General features: G+C 36.6%; 2 protein-coding genes across 2 annotated transcripts; both read right to left on the minus strand.

Annotated features, from left to right (window-relative positions):
• Window positions 1-6,358: 6,358 nt before the first annotated feature.
• On the minus strand, window positions 6,359-10,202 carry LOC104214371 (mannan endo-1,4-beta-mannosidase 7). The gene is made up of 5 exons (XM_009764028.2): window positions 9,688-10,202; window positions 9,400-9,594; window positions 9,177-9,299; window positions 7,455-7,657; window positions 6,359-6,971 (listed from the first exon to the last, which is right to left on the minus strand). Exons 1-5 carry the CDS (start codon window positions 10,012-10,014, stop codon window positions 6,515-6,517), a joined length of 1,305 nt encoding a protein of 434 aa, XP_009762330.1. The 5' UTR covers window positions 10,015-10,202; the 3' UTR covers window positions 6,359-6,514.
• Window positions 10,203-14,084: 3,882 nt separating this feature from the next.
• Window positions 14,085-18,388, minus strand: LOC104214372 (uncharacterized). Its single transcript, XM_009764029.2, has 4 exons — window positions 17,975-18,388; window positions 16,648-17,474; window positions 15,841-16,278; window positions 14,085-14,452 (listed from the first exon to the last, which is right to left on the minus strand). The coding sequence occupies exons 2-4, from the start codon at window positions 17,450-17,452 to the stop codon at window positions 14,268-14,270; spliced, it is 1,428 nt and encodes a 475-aa protein (XP_009762331.1). The 5' UTR covers window positions 17,453-17,474; window positions 17,975-18,388; the 3' UTR covers window positions 14,085-14,267.
• Window positions 18,389-18,599: the final 211 nt, after the last annotated feature.

An 18,599-nucleotide genomic window follows, 5' to 3' on the forward strand; every position in this document is an offset into this window, starting at 1 on the left:
AATTACCCTCAACCGAGCTCCAAATCGTTTTTCCAAGTTTTGATTTCAAACCCTCGAAATTTCCCTTTTTCTGACTAGCGAAACCGCTTATGCGGTCCTTTGGCCGCATATGCGGTCCCGCATTTGCGGTCACCTAGCCGCACCTGCAATTTCCTGGAGCCTGGGCCAATTCCACTTCTGCAGTCACTAATCCGCTTCTGCGATGCCACACATGCGGTCACACACACGCAGGTGCGGTTATGACAGGTTCAGCACTCAGATTTTTGCCTAAGTCCAAATTCAACTTCTGTTCAGCACCCGAAACAAACCCGAGGCCCTCAGAACCTCAATCAAACATGCCAACCAGTCCTAAAACGTCATACAAACTTATTCCAACACTTGAATCACATCAGACAATGCCAAAACCACAAATTGCTCTCCAATCCAAGCCTAAGGATTCCCAAAACTTCCAAAATTTGCTTTCGATCAAAAAGTCTATCAAACCTCATCTGAATGACCTAAAAAATTTCACACACGTCACATTCAACACTACGGAGCTACTCCAACTATCAGAATTCCATTCTGACCCCTAGATCAAAATCTCTCTATCGAACCGGAAACTTCAAAAATTCAACTTTCGTCATTTCAAGCTTAAATAAGCTACGAACCTCCAAAACACAATCCGAACAAGCCCTTAAACTTGAAATCACCCAACGGAGTTAAAGGAACCGACGAAATTCCATTTCGAAGCCGTCTTTACGCTGCTCCAACTACGGTCCAGATTCTAAAGCTTAAACTCTCATTTAGGGACTAAGTGTCTCAAAACATTCTGAAATCCAAAACGAACCTTCCCGACAACTTACAATAGCATAAACAAACACGGGAAATGCAGTTATTAGGGGAATCGGGGCATAAATTTATAAAACGACCGGCCAAGTCGTTATAATTATCTAGGGTTTTGATGAAACCTTATGTATGATGAATTCTTATTACGTTTTAAATAATTGAGTCGTTGGATTTCTCTACTTGTTCAACTACGAGTTTATTGATGTTGACTGAATGGCCATAAACTGACTGTGCCTATTTAGTAGTATTGCTTGGAAAAGCGTAAATATTTAGATAGTTGTTGAACAACATCACTCCTAGAGGTTGTAAGGAATAAATACGAAGGTTTTAAAGGTGAGATTACTTATAACGAAACCTTGGTGCGATCTTAGTGAGCGGTGAATTAGTGTCATCTAGCATAGTTTGGAAGAATATGTTTAGTAAATTGTGGTAGTTACTCGGAAGAGAATCACAACACCCGAAGTACTCACGATCGGTAGAGAATACTTAGGCGAAATTATAGAAGGTGTAGCGGAAAGGATTTCGACAATTAAAATCATAACTCTAGACCTTAATCTTGTCCAACCCATAGGCTTGTTAGTTGATAATTTTACTGCTTTCAGAATTTGTTAATTAATTAGTTTAAAATAAAAATTACAATCTTTATAGCTAGAAAATTATTTGAAGTTATATTTCTTAGTGATATTGAGCAGTTGGAGCTAAGCCTTAATTTTCTGTGGGATTCGACTCCGGACTTTAGACCAGATTGCATTTGTAATGACGCTTAGTCTTTTTTATAAGGCATAGTTGGGCATGATCAAATTTTGGCGACGTTGCCGAGGAACTAACGGTGTAGTTGTAGGTGTATATATTGCTAGGTTTCAAGTTTGAACTTTTTATTTTATTTTTTATTGTTTGATGTTTTTTTAATTTTTTTTATTTGAGAGACATGGCATCTTGGAATTATGAGAGCTATGATGTTGGTAATTTTAATTTTGATCCTATTTATGCATATAGTGGAAGAAACCACTCATGGCAAAAATATAAAAATATCCCTGAGAGTGAGTTATGTGCACCAATTCAATCTTACGTGTGGAATGTGTATGATAAGTGTGGTGGTCAACATGGTCACTTTCATGGTTATACTTATATTTCTTATCCTCCCCCAACCCCTTACTATGATGGTTCTACTTATTCTTGTGAAGTTAATAGGAACAAACAACCCAGGGATGATGACCTGAAAGAGATCAAGGATATACTATGATGCCTTGTGGAACAAAATAATGAGAAACAACTGCACATACAAAGGCAAGATGCTACTATTCACAACCTAAAGGCACAGGTGAATCAATTGGTTGAAGCACTTAATGCTCAACAAACTAATATTGGGGATAGTAGCCAAGAAGAGTATGAATTAGATGCTGAAATTGAGGTGTTAATGGAGGAGGTCAAAGTAGAACACCAACAATTTATCCAACTAGAATTTGAGGATGCTGATATTGAAGAAGTAATACTAGAGTCAGCCAAGGACATTAGATACAAATTTAGTTGACTCTAGTGTCATTGGTGTTGAGGATGTGAAAAGACCTGAAGTGTATGTATTGAGCGCATTGGTCCTCACTCCAAGTATTTTTTTCACATTGTGTTTGGATGATGATATAGAAATAGAGTCATTTGAGCCAATTGAGAAGTCAACGAATGAGGAACACGGTGTCTACATTCTGGAATTTTTCTTGCCAGATAGTCAGGATGACACACCTCACATAAAGTTCAAGAAGTGAAGAGTAATAAATTATTTTCTTGGAAGGTTAGATTCGTTCCACCACCCCAAGAGCACAATTATAAGCTTGAATCAAAACTTGGAGTTCAATTTATAAGCTCGAGGTGAAGGCAACAAGTGATTCACGTCGTGTTGCAACATTAAATCAGGCGCTTGTTGGGAGGCAACCCAACTCTACTGCTTTCTTTTATTTTTAGTTTTTTCAATTATTTTATTATTTTATAGTGTCATGTTTTTATTTTGTAGGAGCATGGAAAGCAAAGATATTAAAAAGATGCAACAACAAGCTAGATGGTTAGAACTAAGTGTGGGGTGCTCGCACAAAGGAAAATACCCTTGGAAACGTCTGAGTATCCCATGAGCTGCTAGTGCTTCGGCCTTTGACCTACCAAGGAGTTTCTTTTACTCTCTTATTAGTATAGTGTGCACTAGGGACAATGCACAATCTTATGTGTGGGGTGAGGAGATTGTCTGGATGACTTTCTATGCTATTTTAGTTGTGTTAGTTTAATTGAATAACTTTATCTTTTAGAAAAATATAAAAGATTGGACTTTTCCCGACGATGAATATCCTAAACAATTTTCTTTAGGCTTTAAAGTATAACTAGAAAAACAAAAACAAAAAATTGAAAAAACAGAAAAATCCAAAAAAACATGTAATTTAATTTTTTACTTTGGGTAGTAATAATTTTTTGTATTTTTTTTTTGTACCTCGGTTCTTTTTCATGGGACGTAGTTGAACCGGATAGTAGTTTTTTAAAAAAAAATTATAGTAAAATAGGATTTAGGGAATAAAAGAAGGAATATGAGATTTTTAGGTGCTCTTTTGACTTGTTTGATAGTAGCATATTTCGGCTTTAGCATGTGTATTACCTTCCCTATGGTTTGAAGTTGTTTATGATGCCTTGTTTAGTTAGATAGCATATTTATTGATGCCTATGTCTCATTTTCTTGGCTCTTACTCACTTTGTGTTTAATGCTTAATAATTTGTGGCTCCGTGAATACTTGTAATTGTTTGAGAGTCAGAATGGAACTGTCCTTAGTGAGTCATGTACCATATGTGGTGAGATCTTCTTGTATAGTCCATGTCATTGTAACTTAGTCTAGAACTTGCCCGGCATGTGAGTTGAAGCAAAATCCTAGGCTTTGCTTGGTTTGAAAATGATTTTAGGTTTTTTTTATCTTTTTTTAACTTAATTCCTACCACAAATAAAATATATCTCTAGTCAACCCTTTTGAGCCTATAGACTTTTATTTGGAAACCACGTTACAAGCCTATATCCATTTGTTCTTAATTGTCATTGTTTTGATCCTTGTACCTCTTACAACACTTTAATTGTAAAATGAGCGATAGAAGAAGCAAGGAGGGAACTTGGATGGCTTTTGAATGAAACTACTAAAAGAGTAAAGGTACACGTATTTTATAAAAGAAAACACTACTAGCAAAAAAATGTAAAGAAGAGAAAAATTACAAAAGAAAAAAAGATATATAGTTGAGAAAAAAAAACAAAAGATGTTAGATGAATAAATTGATATATTGTCCTTGCTAGTAGGAGTGAAGTAAAGTAGTGCTTAAAAAAGGAGGGGAAAGCTCTTGGGATGATATTATTTGTGAAATTGAAGATGGGATTGGAGAATTTGCGCTTAAAGAAGTATGTGATGTGTTAAAGTGCTTAGGAGGATTAGCCACTATTTCAAAAATATATCCTACCCATCATGTAGCCTATGTTACAATCATGAAAAATTCTTACTTGATTTTAGATCGAGCAAGCCTACATTAGTAGAGGTTTACATAATGGGCAAGCCTATGGTACTTTTTGCATGCATGTGACTTTTTTGTGAGAGTGAGGAATTTCTTTGATTTATCTGAGTCCCTAAAATATATTTGAATATTTGATTCGAGTGTGTGAATTCGACTTACTCCTTTGTTCTTATTGTGAGGACACATGATTTCGCAACGGATAGGAGACATTATTAAATTTCTCTTCGAAGTTGAATATTCAAGCCACGAATGCATTATAATAGTGAGTCAGTTTATGAGGCTAGGATTGTTATAAGCATGTGTCTTGGTGTTGAATAAATTTTTGAAGCATGTCATAAATTTAAAGGAAAGTGTGTGTTGAAGGCATATGCTAAAGTTTAATTGTGCTATCAACTATAATCATAGATATAGTGTGCTTCAGATAAGCTAAAAGAAAATAAAGTGCTCTAGGTTAATATGAATTGGTGGTTGACTCGAGGACGAGCAATGTCTCAGTGTGGGTGGTGATGTTTGGCCAAAATACTGTACTTTTAGTACATTACTCGCCTATATTTATTTGATTTAATGATTAAATGTGCGATATTTGAGCTAAATTATGTTGTTTTATGTGTAGGAGCATCAGAAGAAAGAGTCGAATGAAAGTTGCACGAAAAGAGGATGAAAATCAAGAAAAGAGTACAAAAACACAAGTACCCAAGCCTGGCTACAGGCCAAGCATAGCCAGCTTTACCGTGCTACAGGTCAAACATAGCCAACTCAATAGCTAGCTTGATTGCGCAATAGGCCAGGCGTAGCCAGCTCTGTGGCCAGGCTGACTGCGCTATAAGCATGGTCTCGCGAGGTCTATAGCCTGGTGATCAAAAGTGCGTGAATTAAAGGACTCCGACCCGGATTTGGACTCAAGGACTTCAACCCTAGCCTATAAATACTCCCTAAATATGTCTAAGAAGAGGAGGACATTTTTGAAAGGGGATTCGACTTAAGGAGGCAGAAATACGCTAGGAGTAAGGCGGAGAATTCTTCTATGAGTTTTATACTTCCTTCTTTCTATTTTCATTATTGGTTATGAATTCTTGTATTGTAGTTTTGCATACTATTATGAATAACTAATTTATTATCTAAGGTTTTGATGAAACTTTTTGTAGGATGAATTCATATTACATATTTATATAATTGAGCCGTTGGATTTCTCTACTTGTTCAACTACGCGTTTATTGATGTTGATTGAATGGCCATCAATTGATTGCGCCTATTTAGTATATATTGCTTGGCAAAGGGTACATATTTAGGTAGTTGTTGAACAACATCACTTTTAACGTCTGTGAGGAATCAATACGGAGGGTTTAAAGGTGGGATTAGGAATAACGAAACCTTGGTGCAATCTTAGTGAGTGGTGAATTAGTGTCAGCTAGCGTAGTTCGGCAAAATATGCCTAGTAAATTGTGGTAGTTGCTCGGAAGAGAATTACGACACCCGAAGTACTCACGATCGGTAGAGTATACTTAGGCAAAATTATATAAGGCGTAGCGGGAATGATTCCGACTTGGGGAAATCATAACTCTTAGGCCTGCTTAATCTTGTCTCCAACCTTTAGTTTTGTTAGTTGATAATTTTACTGCTTTTAATATTTGTTGATTAATTAGTTTAAAATAAAAATTACAATCTTTATAACTAGAAAATTATTTGAACTTGTATTTCTTAATGATATTGAGCAGTTGTAGTTGTATGTGGGATTCGACTCCGAACTTTCAGACCGAATTGTATTTTCAGTGACCGGTTAATTCTTTTTGTAAAGCATAGTTGGTCGTGATCAAATAATCTTTTGAATTACATAGTGTAACTAATAATAGGGAATAACTCAAAAATTGAAAGTTGAGACTTCTTTCCTTTTTCTCTTTCTTTCCTGTCATGATATATAAGCGACAAATTACATAACAAGTAAATAACAACACAAGTAGTCAACTACTTAAAACTTAAAACAACTACTAAGTAATCTATTAACCCACCTGGATGAACCATAATCATCTCAAAGAAAGGCATTTTTGCAAATACTTAACAGAATTTTCTATAGCATACAAAATCCTTTAGGACAGTTTTTTTTGTCACACATACTACTTCATTAAAAACAGAAGTTATAGCTTCAAACTGCAACATAGCAAGCTTATCATCAGTTTCCAATTCGCCTTCCTCTGTTCCTGTCTGTCCAATCACCCCTTCTAGCAGCCTTTGCTCTCTTCCACCTCTGAATATTTCTCATTCTTGAGAATATTTTCCTAATCTGGTACAGCTTATGAGATTGTTGAGCTATTAAATTTGCAGTTGAAGGACTCTGGCTTAAGACTATCTCGTATCCATCGCGAAATGAGTCCATTCCTTCACTTAAAAGTTGCCAGAAGAGCCCTCCAGCTGCTGCTCCCCCGCGCTTGGCTGATGAATATATCTTGTAATACACTGTGTTGTAAAGAAGGTCCCTCTGGTAGGAGCTGAAACCTGAATCCTTCCAAGATTTCCCGAATTCTGTGATCAGCAATGGCTTTCGGAGAATATATTGAGCATCTTGAATGTGGGAGTTTAACCAATTGTTGAGAAAGGATAGCTGGGCTTGATCATTTGAGTTTGTTATCCTGTCATAATATAACTTTACATATGAAACTCTTAAATTATGTAACAAACTTCATCTACAAGTAGATATGAGACATTTTGTAACACGTCTCTCATGTGCAGACAGGGGCGGAGTGGGTTTTATTCAAACCCTGTAATTGTCTTAAGAAATTTATCGAATTTATACAAATTATTAATTTAGAACCTAGTAGCTTAAAATGATAACAATCCCGAACCCATAAGGTTCAAATCCTGGCTCCGCCTCTGTGTGCAGTCTTGATTCTTTTTCCTTGGTCAAGCACGTGAAGTATTTTTGTTTTTAGGTGACGGTGAAACTTGAACTCAAGATTGCTGATTCGATAATTAGTGTCACCTTTTTTAAAAGTTTAAACTTTTAGATGAGACGACCACAGAAAACACTTCCATTTTTCAAGATGACTAAAAAAGGTGATGTAGTCTCCGTAAGGATATTATTCTAATGTGCAATGTGGTTCTGAAAAGTTTACCATTGATCGGGATAAGCATGAGCAGTGGCAAAATCAATGCCAGGTATGCGATTGTTGGCGATGAAGTCAGTTCCTATGTCAAAATTAGGATTCAGAGTCCTCCTCTGAGGAGTTGATTGCCCATAGAATCCTTCTAAGCCAACTTCTAATAAATGGTTTCTGTCAATAGACTTAACATAAGAAGCCATCTCCGTTGCCCAGGCCTGCACACAAAGAAATTAAACTCAGCATAAATCCTTTTCATATTGTTTCCCTCTAGAAAACATTAATTCTTGCATTAGGACATCAGAAGTAATAAATGAGGTGCACTTGAAAAGACATTAATTTCTAGTCAATTATGTGAAGTAACCTAGGAGGAGCTACCCTGGATGATAATTAATGGAGAACTTTCTCGGTACTCTAATAATTAACCATGCCACTCTCTTATTAAATTCAAGGGGATGTATTTGAATCTAATGCTTTGAGGGTTATTGAATCTGTTGTTTTCGGCTTGAATTTAAAATGTACATATCTAATATACAATATTGTTTTCCCTTACTTATATATATTCGTATTAGGCATCATAACAATTTCTTATTAAATACCCGTGCTTTTGGTGTTCATATAAGGCTCTGTGGTGTTTATGATATGCACCAACATCCATAGTACTATTAATTACTAAGAAGGGGGTATTTTTGAAAATCTAGGCATCCATTACATTAGGCCCTCATATGGGGGAGAAATTCAAAAATAGCCAGATTTACAACGGGTCGTTCAAAAATAGTCATGTTTCAAAAGTAATCGAAATTTAGCCACTTTATATGTAAAGATAAATTTGAGCGAAAACACTGTTTAAAATCCGAAAAATACATCAGTCTATTATACTGGAGTTCCAGCATAAGTATGCTTGAACTCCAGCATATTATACTGGAGTTCTAGGATAAGTATGCTGGAACTCCAGCATAATATGATGGAGTTCCAGTATAAGTACAATAGAACTCCAGCATAATATACTGGAGTTCCAGCAAGTATAATTGTCCAGTATAATATACTGGAGTTTGGAGCACCAGTGCTCCAGTCTCCAGGATATTATGCTGGAGTCAACAAAGTATATCGGTCCAGCATAATATGCTGGAGTTCATACACAGGTGCACCGAACTCTAGTATATTATGCTGAACCGATCTCTGTTGCAGCAAAATAGTGGCTATTTTTCATTGACTTCGTAAACGCTGGCTATTTTTGAATGACCAGTCCGAAAACTGGCTATACCGTGCTATTTTTACCCTCAAATACCCAACACTTGAAGGATTGAAATTCAAAGTTAAAATTGAAATTTAAATTTTTTTTGCGAAACCAAATACTATAGCTTTATGCTAAGTCACATATCCCATATTTTTGTACGACAAACCAAACACTAGATTATAGTTTATGTATTATATATATATAATCTCACTTTATAATTCATGATTTTTTAAAACTTATCCTATATCACAATTTATCACCGTATTTCAAGGCTTAATTGTCTGCATCTGACTTGCAGAAAATGTAAAAACAACCAAAGCAGAAAACGAATCCCGATCCCAATTTTATTTAAAATTCAGAAGAAGAAAAAAAAAAAGGAGGAACGAACAAGAAAAGATTATCTTCTTAAAAGTTGAGCCATTGATTTAAATTCTTTGCTTTAAAAAATTAGATAAATGCATAGATAATGAAGATGATAAAAACAATCAAAGCACAAGAACCTGAATGGTTCTTCCAGAAGAATCTGATGTGCATCTAGGCTCATTCATAAGCTCCCAAGCCATGATTGTAGGGTCATTCTTGTAAACAACTCCAGTGAAGGTGTTGTATCTGTTGAGAACAGTCTGCATAGTAAAGAACAAATAACTAATGAATGTCATGGTCAAATTAATTAAAATGACCAATTAGAACCAAGGAAAATGATGAGATCTATTTCCTGGTTACCCTAATATGATTCTTGTAATAGCCCTTAACAACAGGGTTCCGAAAGAAATCATCATCCGAATTGAGGTACTGTCCATGACTTCTAGCCCACTTCACATATTGTTTCTTCCCCCCAAAGCTCTCATAATTATTTGCCAAGCTTAATACAACCTTCATTCCATACCTTCTTGCTTCAGATATCACAAAATCCAACCCCTTCAAATTACAATTAGTTACACAAAAGTTAAGACTTTGGAAATATACAAAAGAACAATAATATATAAGGATAAAACAAAATAAGTTGTACACCTTAAACATGTCTGCATTGTAAGAGCCAGGAGCATATTGTAGTGGCTTGTATCCACCATCACTAAAAGCCCAAGTTCTAGCCACAGTAAGGCCATGGCTTGAAGCTTCTTTAAATGCAGCTGAAACTTTGGATCTTTGAGAGGGGTCAGAAGCTACATACATTAGCCAGTAGGCATTAAACCCATTGGCATAAAAAGGGTCGCCATTTAACATGAAATGAATCCCTCTAGTCCTAATAAAGCCATCTCCTGCTTCTACTTCAACAAAGAAACAGATATTCTGCACCAAGAAAATTAGAAAAATTGCGGAAGCCAAATGCTTCTTCATCTCTTTTTTTGTTTTGAGAATTATTATTATGGGCTAATGAAGGCATGAAAAAGCATTTTATTAGCAGCTCGGAGTAGTGTGGGGTTCTGTAATAGTTTGTCCAAAATGAGTCCCCACCACTATTATTAACTATCAGAGGAAAGTAACAGTGACTGCCATTTAGGTTGTTTTGGGAGATGGATAATAATAAGAAAACAAAAAAGGGAAGAATGGCTAGTATCTTTGAAGACAGGAACCATTCATTTTCAAACAAAAAGGTAAATTGTCTAGTATGCTCTACAAAAAAAAAAGAGCAACTAACTTTAAATTTTTTATTTTATCCTTCATGGTTAAAAGAATGTCATGTATTTTTAACCAAGCGAAGCAGAGACTGCCGACACCTTTGTAAAAAAGAGTTAGGGCCATTTTGGAAAGACTAATGTCTGGGACCATATGTGAAGTAGCTTTTCCTTTTACCTTTAGTTTTGTCCTACACAAGAATCCATTAGTAAATTATGCGCGTAAGTGACATAGTGATTAACCAACCATTATTAGCACTGTTTTTATGGAAAGAGGTAGTAACATTAACCAGAGGGAGTTATATATCCTCTCCAACCACAAAATTAAATAGAATGGTAAAACTTTAAGAAAGAAACCACAACTTTGTGGCTAATTAATGTGAGGTCCAATATTTTTCTGGAAGCATTGTGAATTGTGACAGCTCTCTTATCTGCCCATACAAATATAATCTGTTGCAAGGTTTTAGATAATACAGGCGATGTCTTTGTCTTTCCTACATTTGGTTGAAAACTCGATTCTTATATCATTATAAAGCTCTGCACCACAGCCAATTCACGAGGATATGAAAACTATGTAAATGGAAAGCATTTTTCCACAAATTTGGATAAAGCTTAATTGGACGTAACAAAAGTTACCTGTCCTTATCATTGGTTTTTAAGGCATGTAACCCCGCCATGTGGCTTGCTACAACTTAAAGAACATCAAGGTAGGGAGGGATTGGATTCAAGTTCAACAGCCCATGTGAGAGGACTAGGCATGTTCATTCGGATCGGATATCCGAAATTCGAACCAATCCATTCAATTTCGGATTTCGGATTTTGGATCGTGTTTATTAAAATTTTGGATTTCAGCGAATTTGGATTGGTATGTTTTAATCCAAACATATTAGTTTGCAACTTTGAGGCATAATAATACGATCCGAAATCCGATCCAATTCAAACTTTAAAATTCGATCCGATCCGACATAATTTGGATCGAATTCGGATTGCATTTTCTAGAATCCGAAATCCGAATCTAAAATATGCTAAATTCGATCTGATCCGATCCGATCCGTGCACAGTCCGAGAGGACAGCAGCTCGTTCTTTCTTTGATTTTCCGTACCCGCTCTCTTTCGATAATAATTAATGTCAGCATTGTAAATAATGAAAGATGATCTTAATAACACCACTTATGTACTTACATATATAATAATAATTTTAGTTATTCAAAAATAAGACATTGACATACAAAATCCACACAGAAATTGGATAGATTGACTCTCGCAATCCAGACTCTACCGTGTATGCAAATATTGTACGAATGAATGAGTATAAATTCTTCCATTGGGTGTAGTTCCTTTATTGTCAGAGACACCACTCTCAACTCCTTTTCATGACCAAATACTCAAATTGGTGCAAACTAAAGGGGAAGTGGGAATAGCCCAGAGTTATGGTGGGATGGGAGATTTCGATTTCAAAGTATAAAAGAAATTCTGATATAGAGCAATTTCCTTTTTAATGTGCTTTACGCAACTTCAATACCAATTCTTAATAAAATATTTTGAATTCGAGCTTTGAATATAAAAGAAATTCCGACAGGAAGTAATTTTCTTTTTAATGGTCTTACACGACTTTAATTCGAATTAATGGGGATCCCAGTGCGACACCGGAAACAAAGAAAAGAGGGAAGTGGGGTTGATCATCGGTCAAATTTTAGCGGAGGTCTGCGGCAGTGAATGAGACAAGAGGGGTTGCTCTGATTGTAAGCAACCTCCACTTCCAACCGAGGGGTTGTGAGTTCGAGTCACCCCAAGAGCAAGGTGGGGAGTTCTTAGAGGGAAGGATGCCGAGGGTCTATTTGGAAACAACCTTTTTACCTCAGGGTAGGGTAAGATCTGCGTAAACACTACCCTCCTAGATGTATGAGATTATACTGGGTTATTGTTGTTGTTGTCTACGGCACGGCAATGAATGCAAATGAATCTAGTATGTCCTACTTGGTTTGTTTTAAAACGTTTGGCGGTGAACGAATGGACGCATTTATAGGCGACATCTGCGGCGAGATTTACCTACCTTTTGGTAAAAGACGTGGTGGAGTGGTGTGTATCACAAATTCACAAAGGTATGGAGCCATCCAACTTTTGAATGGCCCCCCAGTTGGCCCTACACTCACCAGTAGGTAATCAGCTGTTGAAAAGTTAGTGTAGATGATAAAGTGATACCAAACTTGTATCACACTCGTCAATGAAATCGCAGACAGAATCTGGTACCATCTTAACCTTCTTGGATTCAGTTGGTCATTGTGTACCTGCTATTTTAACCCTCTTGGATTCAGTTGGTCATTGTGTACCTGCTATCTTAACCCTCTTGGATTCAGTTGGTCATTGTGTACCTGCTAGGCCTACACTATGAGACTCAAATCTTCTGCTTCGTTTCAGGTGGTCTTTTAAAGGACATACAGTAATCAAATTCATATCCCAAAGACTTGGATCAGTCAGAGGTCAAATAGTATGGCATATCATCTTGAAATTTTTAATTATTAGAATAAAAAATGCCGATTTGAATTTATGTTTTTAACCAAAATATCCATCCTGATCATACTTGTGACTAATATGGTCCTTTAAGCAAATAGGTTTTAGCCATCTTGGTCCAACCATTAACAGACATTAGCACCCAAGCTTTGGAAACTAAATTTCTATTCTCTACTTGTTGGAGGTGAGGAGTTGAGGAAGAAGATGAAGCTAGTATAATTCAGTAAAGAATTTGGGGAGAAGATGAACATTGCTCACTCTTGCTGCTGCCAACTTCAAAATAAATTAATAAATTCCCCATCTGATCCCGTGATCCGCATGTCTCCAACAGTTCGTTTACTGTTTTCAAGCTTAATATATTCCGTTTAGTTCAGTGTACACTATCAAAGCTGTAACTGCAGTCATTTTCTAATTCTTCAGCTTTCTAGCATGATCATGTTGCAAGGCATGATAGTGTTTAGTTATTGGGGCCTCCATTTTAGGCAATTGGAAAGTTCACGTGGTCACTTGATGATAACATCATTATTTTTTCGATGTAGAGCAACTTCTGTTAGTTAGGACCAAAACAGTCACCGACTCAAATACGAGATAGATAATTTAGATTACAAGCATAGAAGGACAACGGATAATCAGTAACTGTTTTGATTAAAAACTCATGTTAGTTCTGCGAAAACTCATTAGTTTCTGACAAAAATTCAATTAGTACAATATTGCACATATCTTTCGTCTAATCATCAAACACCAGAAATGTTGAGCCGTACCAAACAGAGCTCTAAAGGATATTTTCTCGGGTTATTTCTTGTTTTCTAGTTCCATTCAATGCGACGTGAAGCTCGAGTTTTTTTTTGTAATTACTTCTTAACACGACAGTACCTACCATGGGACCTTAATTAGTTTTCCTCAAAGGGTCATTTTGAGGATCACCATACAACATATGATCTCGAACTCCAAGGAAGTGTCATTGTAGTAGTGACATACCTTCGCCTTTCCTTTAACTGGCATCAACGCAGCAAGTCCAATGGTATCAGCTGTTGCTACTCTTAGCAAAACAAAATAATTGTACTCCATTGATTTCTAACGAATGCAAACTGGAAAGCACTACTGTGGAGTTTTAGTGAACAAAAGTTGACTTTTCCGTCAGCTGAAGAAATCTAATCAAGAATCTGTAAGCAAGCTGCCTCTAAGGGGCATTTTCTCCTCCAAGCCTGCAAATTTCACAAAGAAAACGTTCCCTCCAACACCAAGAACTGAAAAGTTATCTGAACCATTTCACAGTCGTGCTAACAAACCCAGAGCAAATGCTTTATTTATTTTCAAGGAACTGTACATGTGCAATAGCAGAAATATGCTTTATGTATTAAAAAGGAAAAGAATATATGAGATATTCACAAGACAGTAAAGATTGATCTCCTGCTTCCTTATTTCCCTGTATAATAAGCACGCCTTAACCTATTCATTGAGAACTCATAGTTCTGATGTGGAATCACCCTCAAGACTATGAGACAGATTTGAAGAAGATGACGCTCTTTCAGCAGAAAAGTAAGACCAGGCTAGGACACCAGAGCCTAGTGTAATTGTAGCAGCAATCGACCCCCATATCCATTTCTTCTGCCTTCTCTTCCTTATTTGCCTAAGACGCCGCGCAGTCTCTACATGGTCCAGCAGAAACAGAGAAACTGTCATTCTCCCAAATATGCTGGTTGATATCTTTCCAACCAATAAAAAAGCACAAGAAAAGGTCATTTGTACACAAAATTTACCCTGACGGAGCGCAGGTACCAACTACATAATAAGAGCAGCAGCCTGAGCAGTTGTCACTCGGGAAACATAACTAAATCTGTAAGGTATTGGATGGACGCACTCAGGACGGAACTACAGTATTACCTACGGGTTCGGATAAACCGACTAGCTTTTGCTTAGATCATGTATTTGTATTAGGAAATTTATTAAATATGTAAAACTATTTAATTCGAACCTACCAAGTGTAACTAAAACGAGCTCTGGGTTCGGTAGCAAGTTCAGAACTTCAAACCTTGGCTTCGCCTCTGGACACACTACCTACAAAATTCCCTATGAACTAATCTACTCCTGATGTAAGTCGAATGTTAGCAAGGAAGTCACTAACCTCAATATTGATCTTTCATAAACTTCTGCAAATCGGATTACATACGTGCATACAATCTAATTTGACAAATAATAAGCAGTCAATAGTCTTGCATCTTAGTACTTTTCCCTCTTGGTTCAGAAATAATTGTCCTACTTTGACTATCACGATTATAGATATGAGAACTAAAATCAAGTCTATGTTTAATGTTTGCTGGAGAAATGTGTATCGGCCATATGCCATGTTATTCTTTTAAGAAAAGAACACAGAAAAAAAACTGCATTTATTTGTGTAAAAGTGCACAATGAAGTTTGGGTGTAAAATAACCGACAGCCCAAGACATTATTCTAGATGCACTAAAGACAAAACATAAACTTTTGGCATGGAACAGTGGGGAAGACATTTGCAGTTCAGAGGAAACCACCAAATGATGAATTTATGCATCAGATCAGTTGGAGAGAAAAACACCATATCTGCATTATGCTTAACTTACATTTGTTCTAATGGAAACGAATTATTAGATTACTATGTTTATTTTGGGCCCTGTCTTGTTTCTCGGTTTCAATGCTGACAGTTGAATTTGCAAATTGAACAGAGTATTTTTTCTATATAATAGCAGATGCCAACATAACTTCTAATTCTTTCACAAATCTCAAATAAGACGAAGTTGCCATTGGACATGACCAATATCCCAATTAAAACTATAGTTAGACTAAGTAAGAAAGGTTAAGGACCTAGTTGTTACCGATCAGCATACCTATCTAGTGGAAGCAACAAGTCAAAGATGGATAGAAACAGAAGTATAAACAATAAATGAAAGTTCTCATTAAGCATTTGTCAAAACAATGCCGAAAGAACATGCATACACCTATTTTGAATGTGCAACATAACATGGCCTCAAATTATAAGTAGTAACATGGAACATAAACTCACCTAGAGCTTCCTGATTCCTCTGTGACATCTCTCGATTTACAGCTTCGTAATAATTCAACTTGTCCCATAGTCGAGCCATCTCAATGTTCTTCGACTCAACTTGAGCCTCCATTTCTGTCTCCACCTCAGCCTTTGCTATTCCCCTTCCAATGGAATCTGATACAAACCGAACGATGTGGACTTGTTGAAACAAATCTTCCACCTGATCATCTAGCCGTTCATTGTCCAATCCATCTCCAGCAACAGGACATGGAGGGAAGTTCAACCCCACAAGGGATAACCGTTCACGAATCCTTTGCCACTGGGTTTGCATATTACTTAGAGCTTCTTCTACATGTTTTCGCTTTTCAATTTCCATTAATAAGCTCAATCTTATTTCTCGCAGCTCATTTTCAAAATCATGTGTAGGTATCTGTGGCCCATTCTCTGAAGATAGTTCTGAGGATGCGAATAAGGAAACCAAAAATTGTGTCATAATAGAATTACATTAAGTCGTGGTAATAACATATAATAGTCAATTACTTATTAAAAAGATTAGAAAAAGGCACGCAATCGTCAAGGTATTTACATAGAATACAAAAACTTTCATAGTTGACTGAAAAATGTAAATCCTACGTCTATACATCAGGAAAAAGACATGAAAACCAAGTTGACAGCTAGGAAAAAGAAAAGGAAGAAAAAGCAGGTAGCAAAGAAAACAGTCAAACCATTAGTGGAATAGGAACAAATAAACACCTCAGTTCAATAGAAATATATAAGTATAGAAAGACATAACCATGAAAATTATCAGAATGAAAAGGTGACTACCTTCCCACGCATCATAAAATTCTCCCAACGGAGTCATGGCACTTACAGAGCGCTGCAATCCACCATTATTCTCACTCTCACCATTACTCTTGACACTCAAAGATTCCTGGGGGTCAAAGAAATCATCAGCTTCACCACCTCTCTGCAAATTGAATGCAACAGACTTCAACGTACCATTTTGCCCAGCTGAACCATTAGGCAAATCTTGGTGAAGAAGATCCCCATTACAGAGGTCACTCACTTCACCAACATTAACCAGATTATCAGTAGTGACTAGTAAATTATCCTCTTTCGCACAATTAACTGTCTCCCTAGAAATGGAAGAATCATCAATAGATATACTGGGAAGCTCCTTCTCCGTGTCAGTTACATTCTCATCTATCTTCTCTCCACCTAGAGCTTGTTGTTGAGTGCCGAAATCATCTTCGGCGAAACTCTTTGAAAGCCGTGGACCTCGACGCTTGTGATTGATTATGTAGGGTGATGGAGGAAATGATGAAGGAGAATCTGGAAGTGGCGTTGGCTTGGGAGTTGTGTATAGTGCAGGAGATAATTGAGTCCAGTGGTCTTTCCTATCTACTATGACAGAGGGCTTACAATTTGTACCATCCAACTTTACATTAGACTCAACAGTTTTTCTTTCTAGTTTTGAAGTAGAAACGTTCTTGCTCCTATCAATACTTGAATTAGGAGTGCTGTTCCTCCTCGCAAACTTCGAGTCAGGAATGCTCTTGGAAGTTGCCATGGATTTTGAGCCCCCGGATTCTATTAATCTATCCATAGCTATTGCTGTATATGTCGGCATGGCTTACAATACCAAACAACACCTATACAAAATAACAGAAAAAAAATAAGACAACAAGCAATTAATTCGTTTTTAATTAAGAGTGCATAAAAGCATGTATTAGCAGATAATCTGGTCAGAAGATGAAAGATAAGCAGCATAAAAGAAAGGAAAGTGAATTATCTCCAAACTCTGATATTAAAGGACTAGGCAGAAGAAATTTCTAAGGCAAGTCTACAAAATCTAGAAATGTTGAAATTTGTTAATTCAATTTTTGAATTCTTATGCCACAAATCACGACGACATCTCAATTTTACTTAGCTGAATAAAATCAATATGGCTAGCTAAACTTTTAAATCTATTCATCCACACCTAGAAGAAGAATCTATAAATAAAAAAAAGTTGAAGTGGTAATTATAGGCCCAAATGATCAAATTAAACGTGTCAAAGCTTCAACAAACACACATCATAACAGCAACATAAACTATTCACAAGAAAATAATCATCTCAACACCAATACACATCAGAGAGAGAGAAAGTTACCTGGAGATGGGAAAGAAGCATAAGAAATGAAGAAACCCTGAGGGAAGGGAAGGGGACTCAGAAGACCATTAAGGTAAGGGGAGAGAATAGAGGCGAATTCAGATTTTGAGAATCGCGAATGTCAAAGGTCATGAAAATGGTGATATTTTGATAGAAAGTGGAAAGTTCAGTGTGGAACACGTTTCCATAGATGCACGGGACTTGTTCCTGTTTCGTCTCCTCTTGCCTTGACCCTGACCTTTCGGACAAGGCAAAGAGCCTCCCCAACCTAGAGCCAAAGTACACGGAATGCTTCTTTCTCTGCGTGTTTGTTATACGGAGTAGTTTGTATATTTTGGTTTGTATGTTTATGTCTCCAACTTTCTGGTTCTGGTGCTCCTCCTTTCACCACCTCGCCCCGCACAATCAAAGGCCAAAATGCAATTCTAAACTAAGATTCTTTTATTTTGTCGTCGTACCATCCAGAGGCCCCCTTTTTTAATAACACGTGTAACCAGAATTTGTATTGGTGTGATGCTACAATTAGATTTATGATCTCACCTGCGAGAGACTTATTAATTATTATTATTATTAAAGTAAAATAAATTACACCTTAACCCAACTTTTTAGGACAGCTAAACAATAT

Source organism: Nicotiana sylvestris, chromosome 2, assembly GCF_000393655.2.
Source record: "Nicotiana sylvestris chromosome 2, ASM39365v2, whole genome shotgun sequence".
NCBI lineage: Eukaryota > Viridiplantae > Streptophyta > Magnoliopsida > Solanales > Solanaceae > Nicotiana > Nicotiana sylvestris.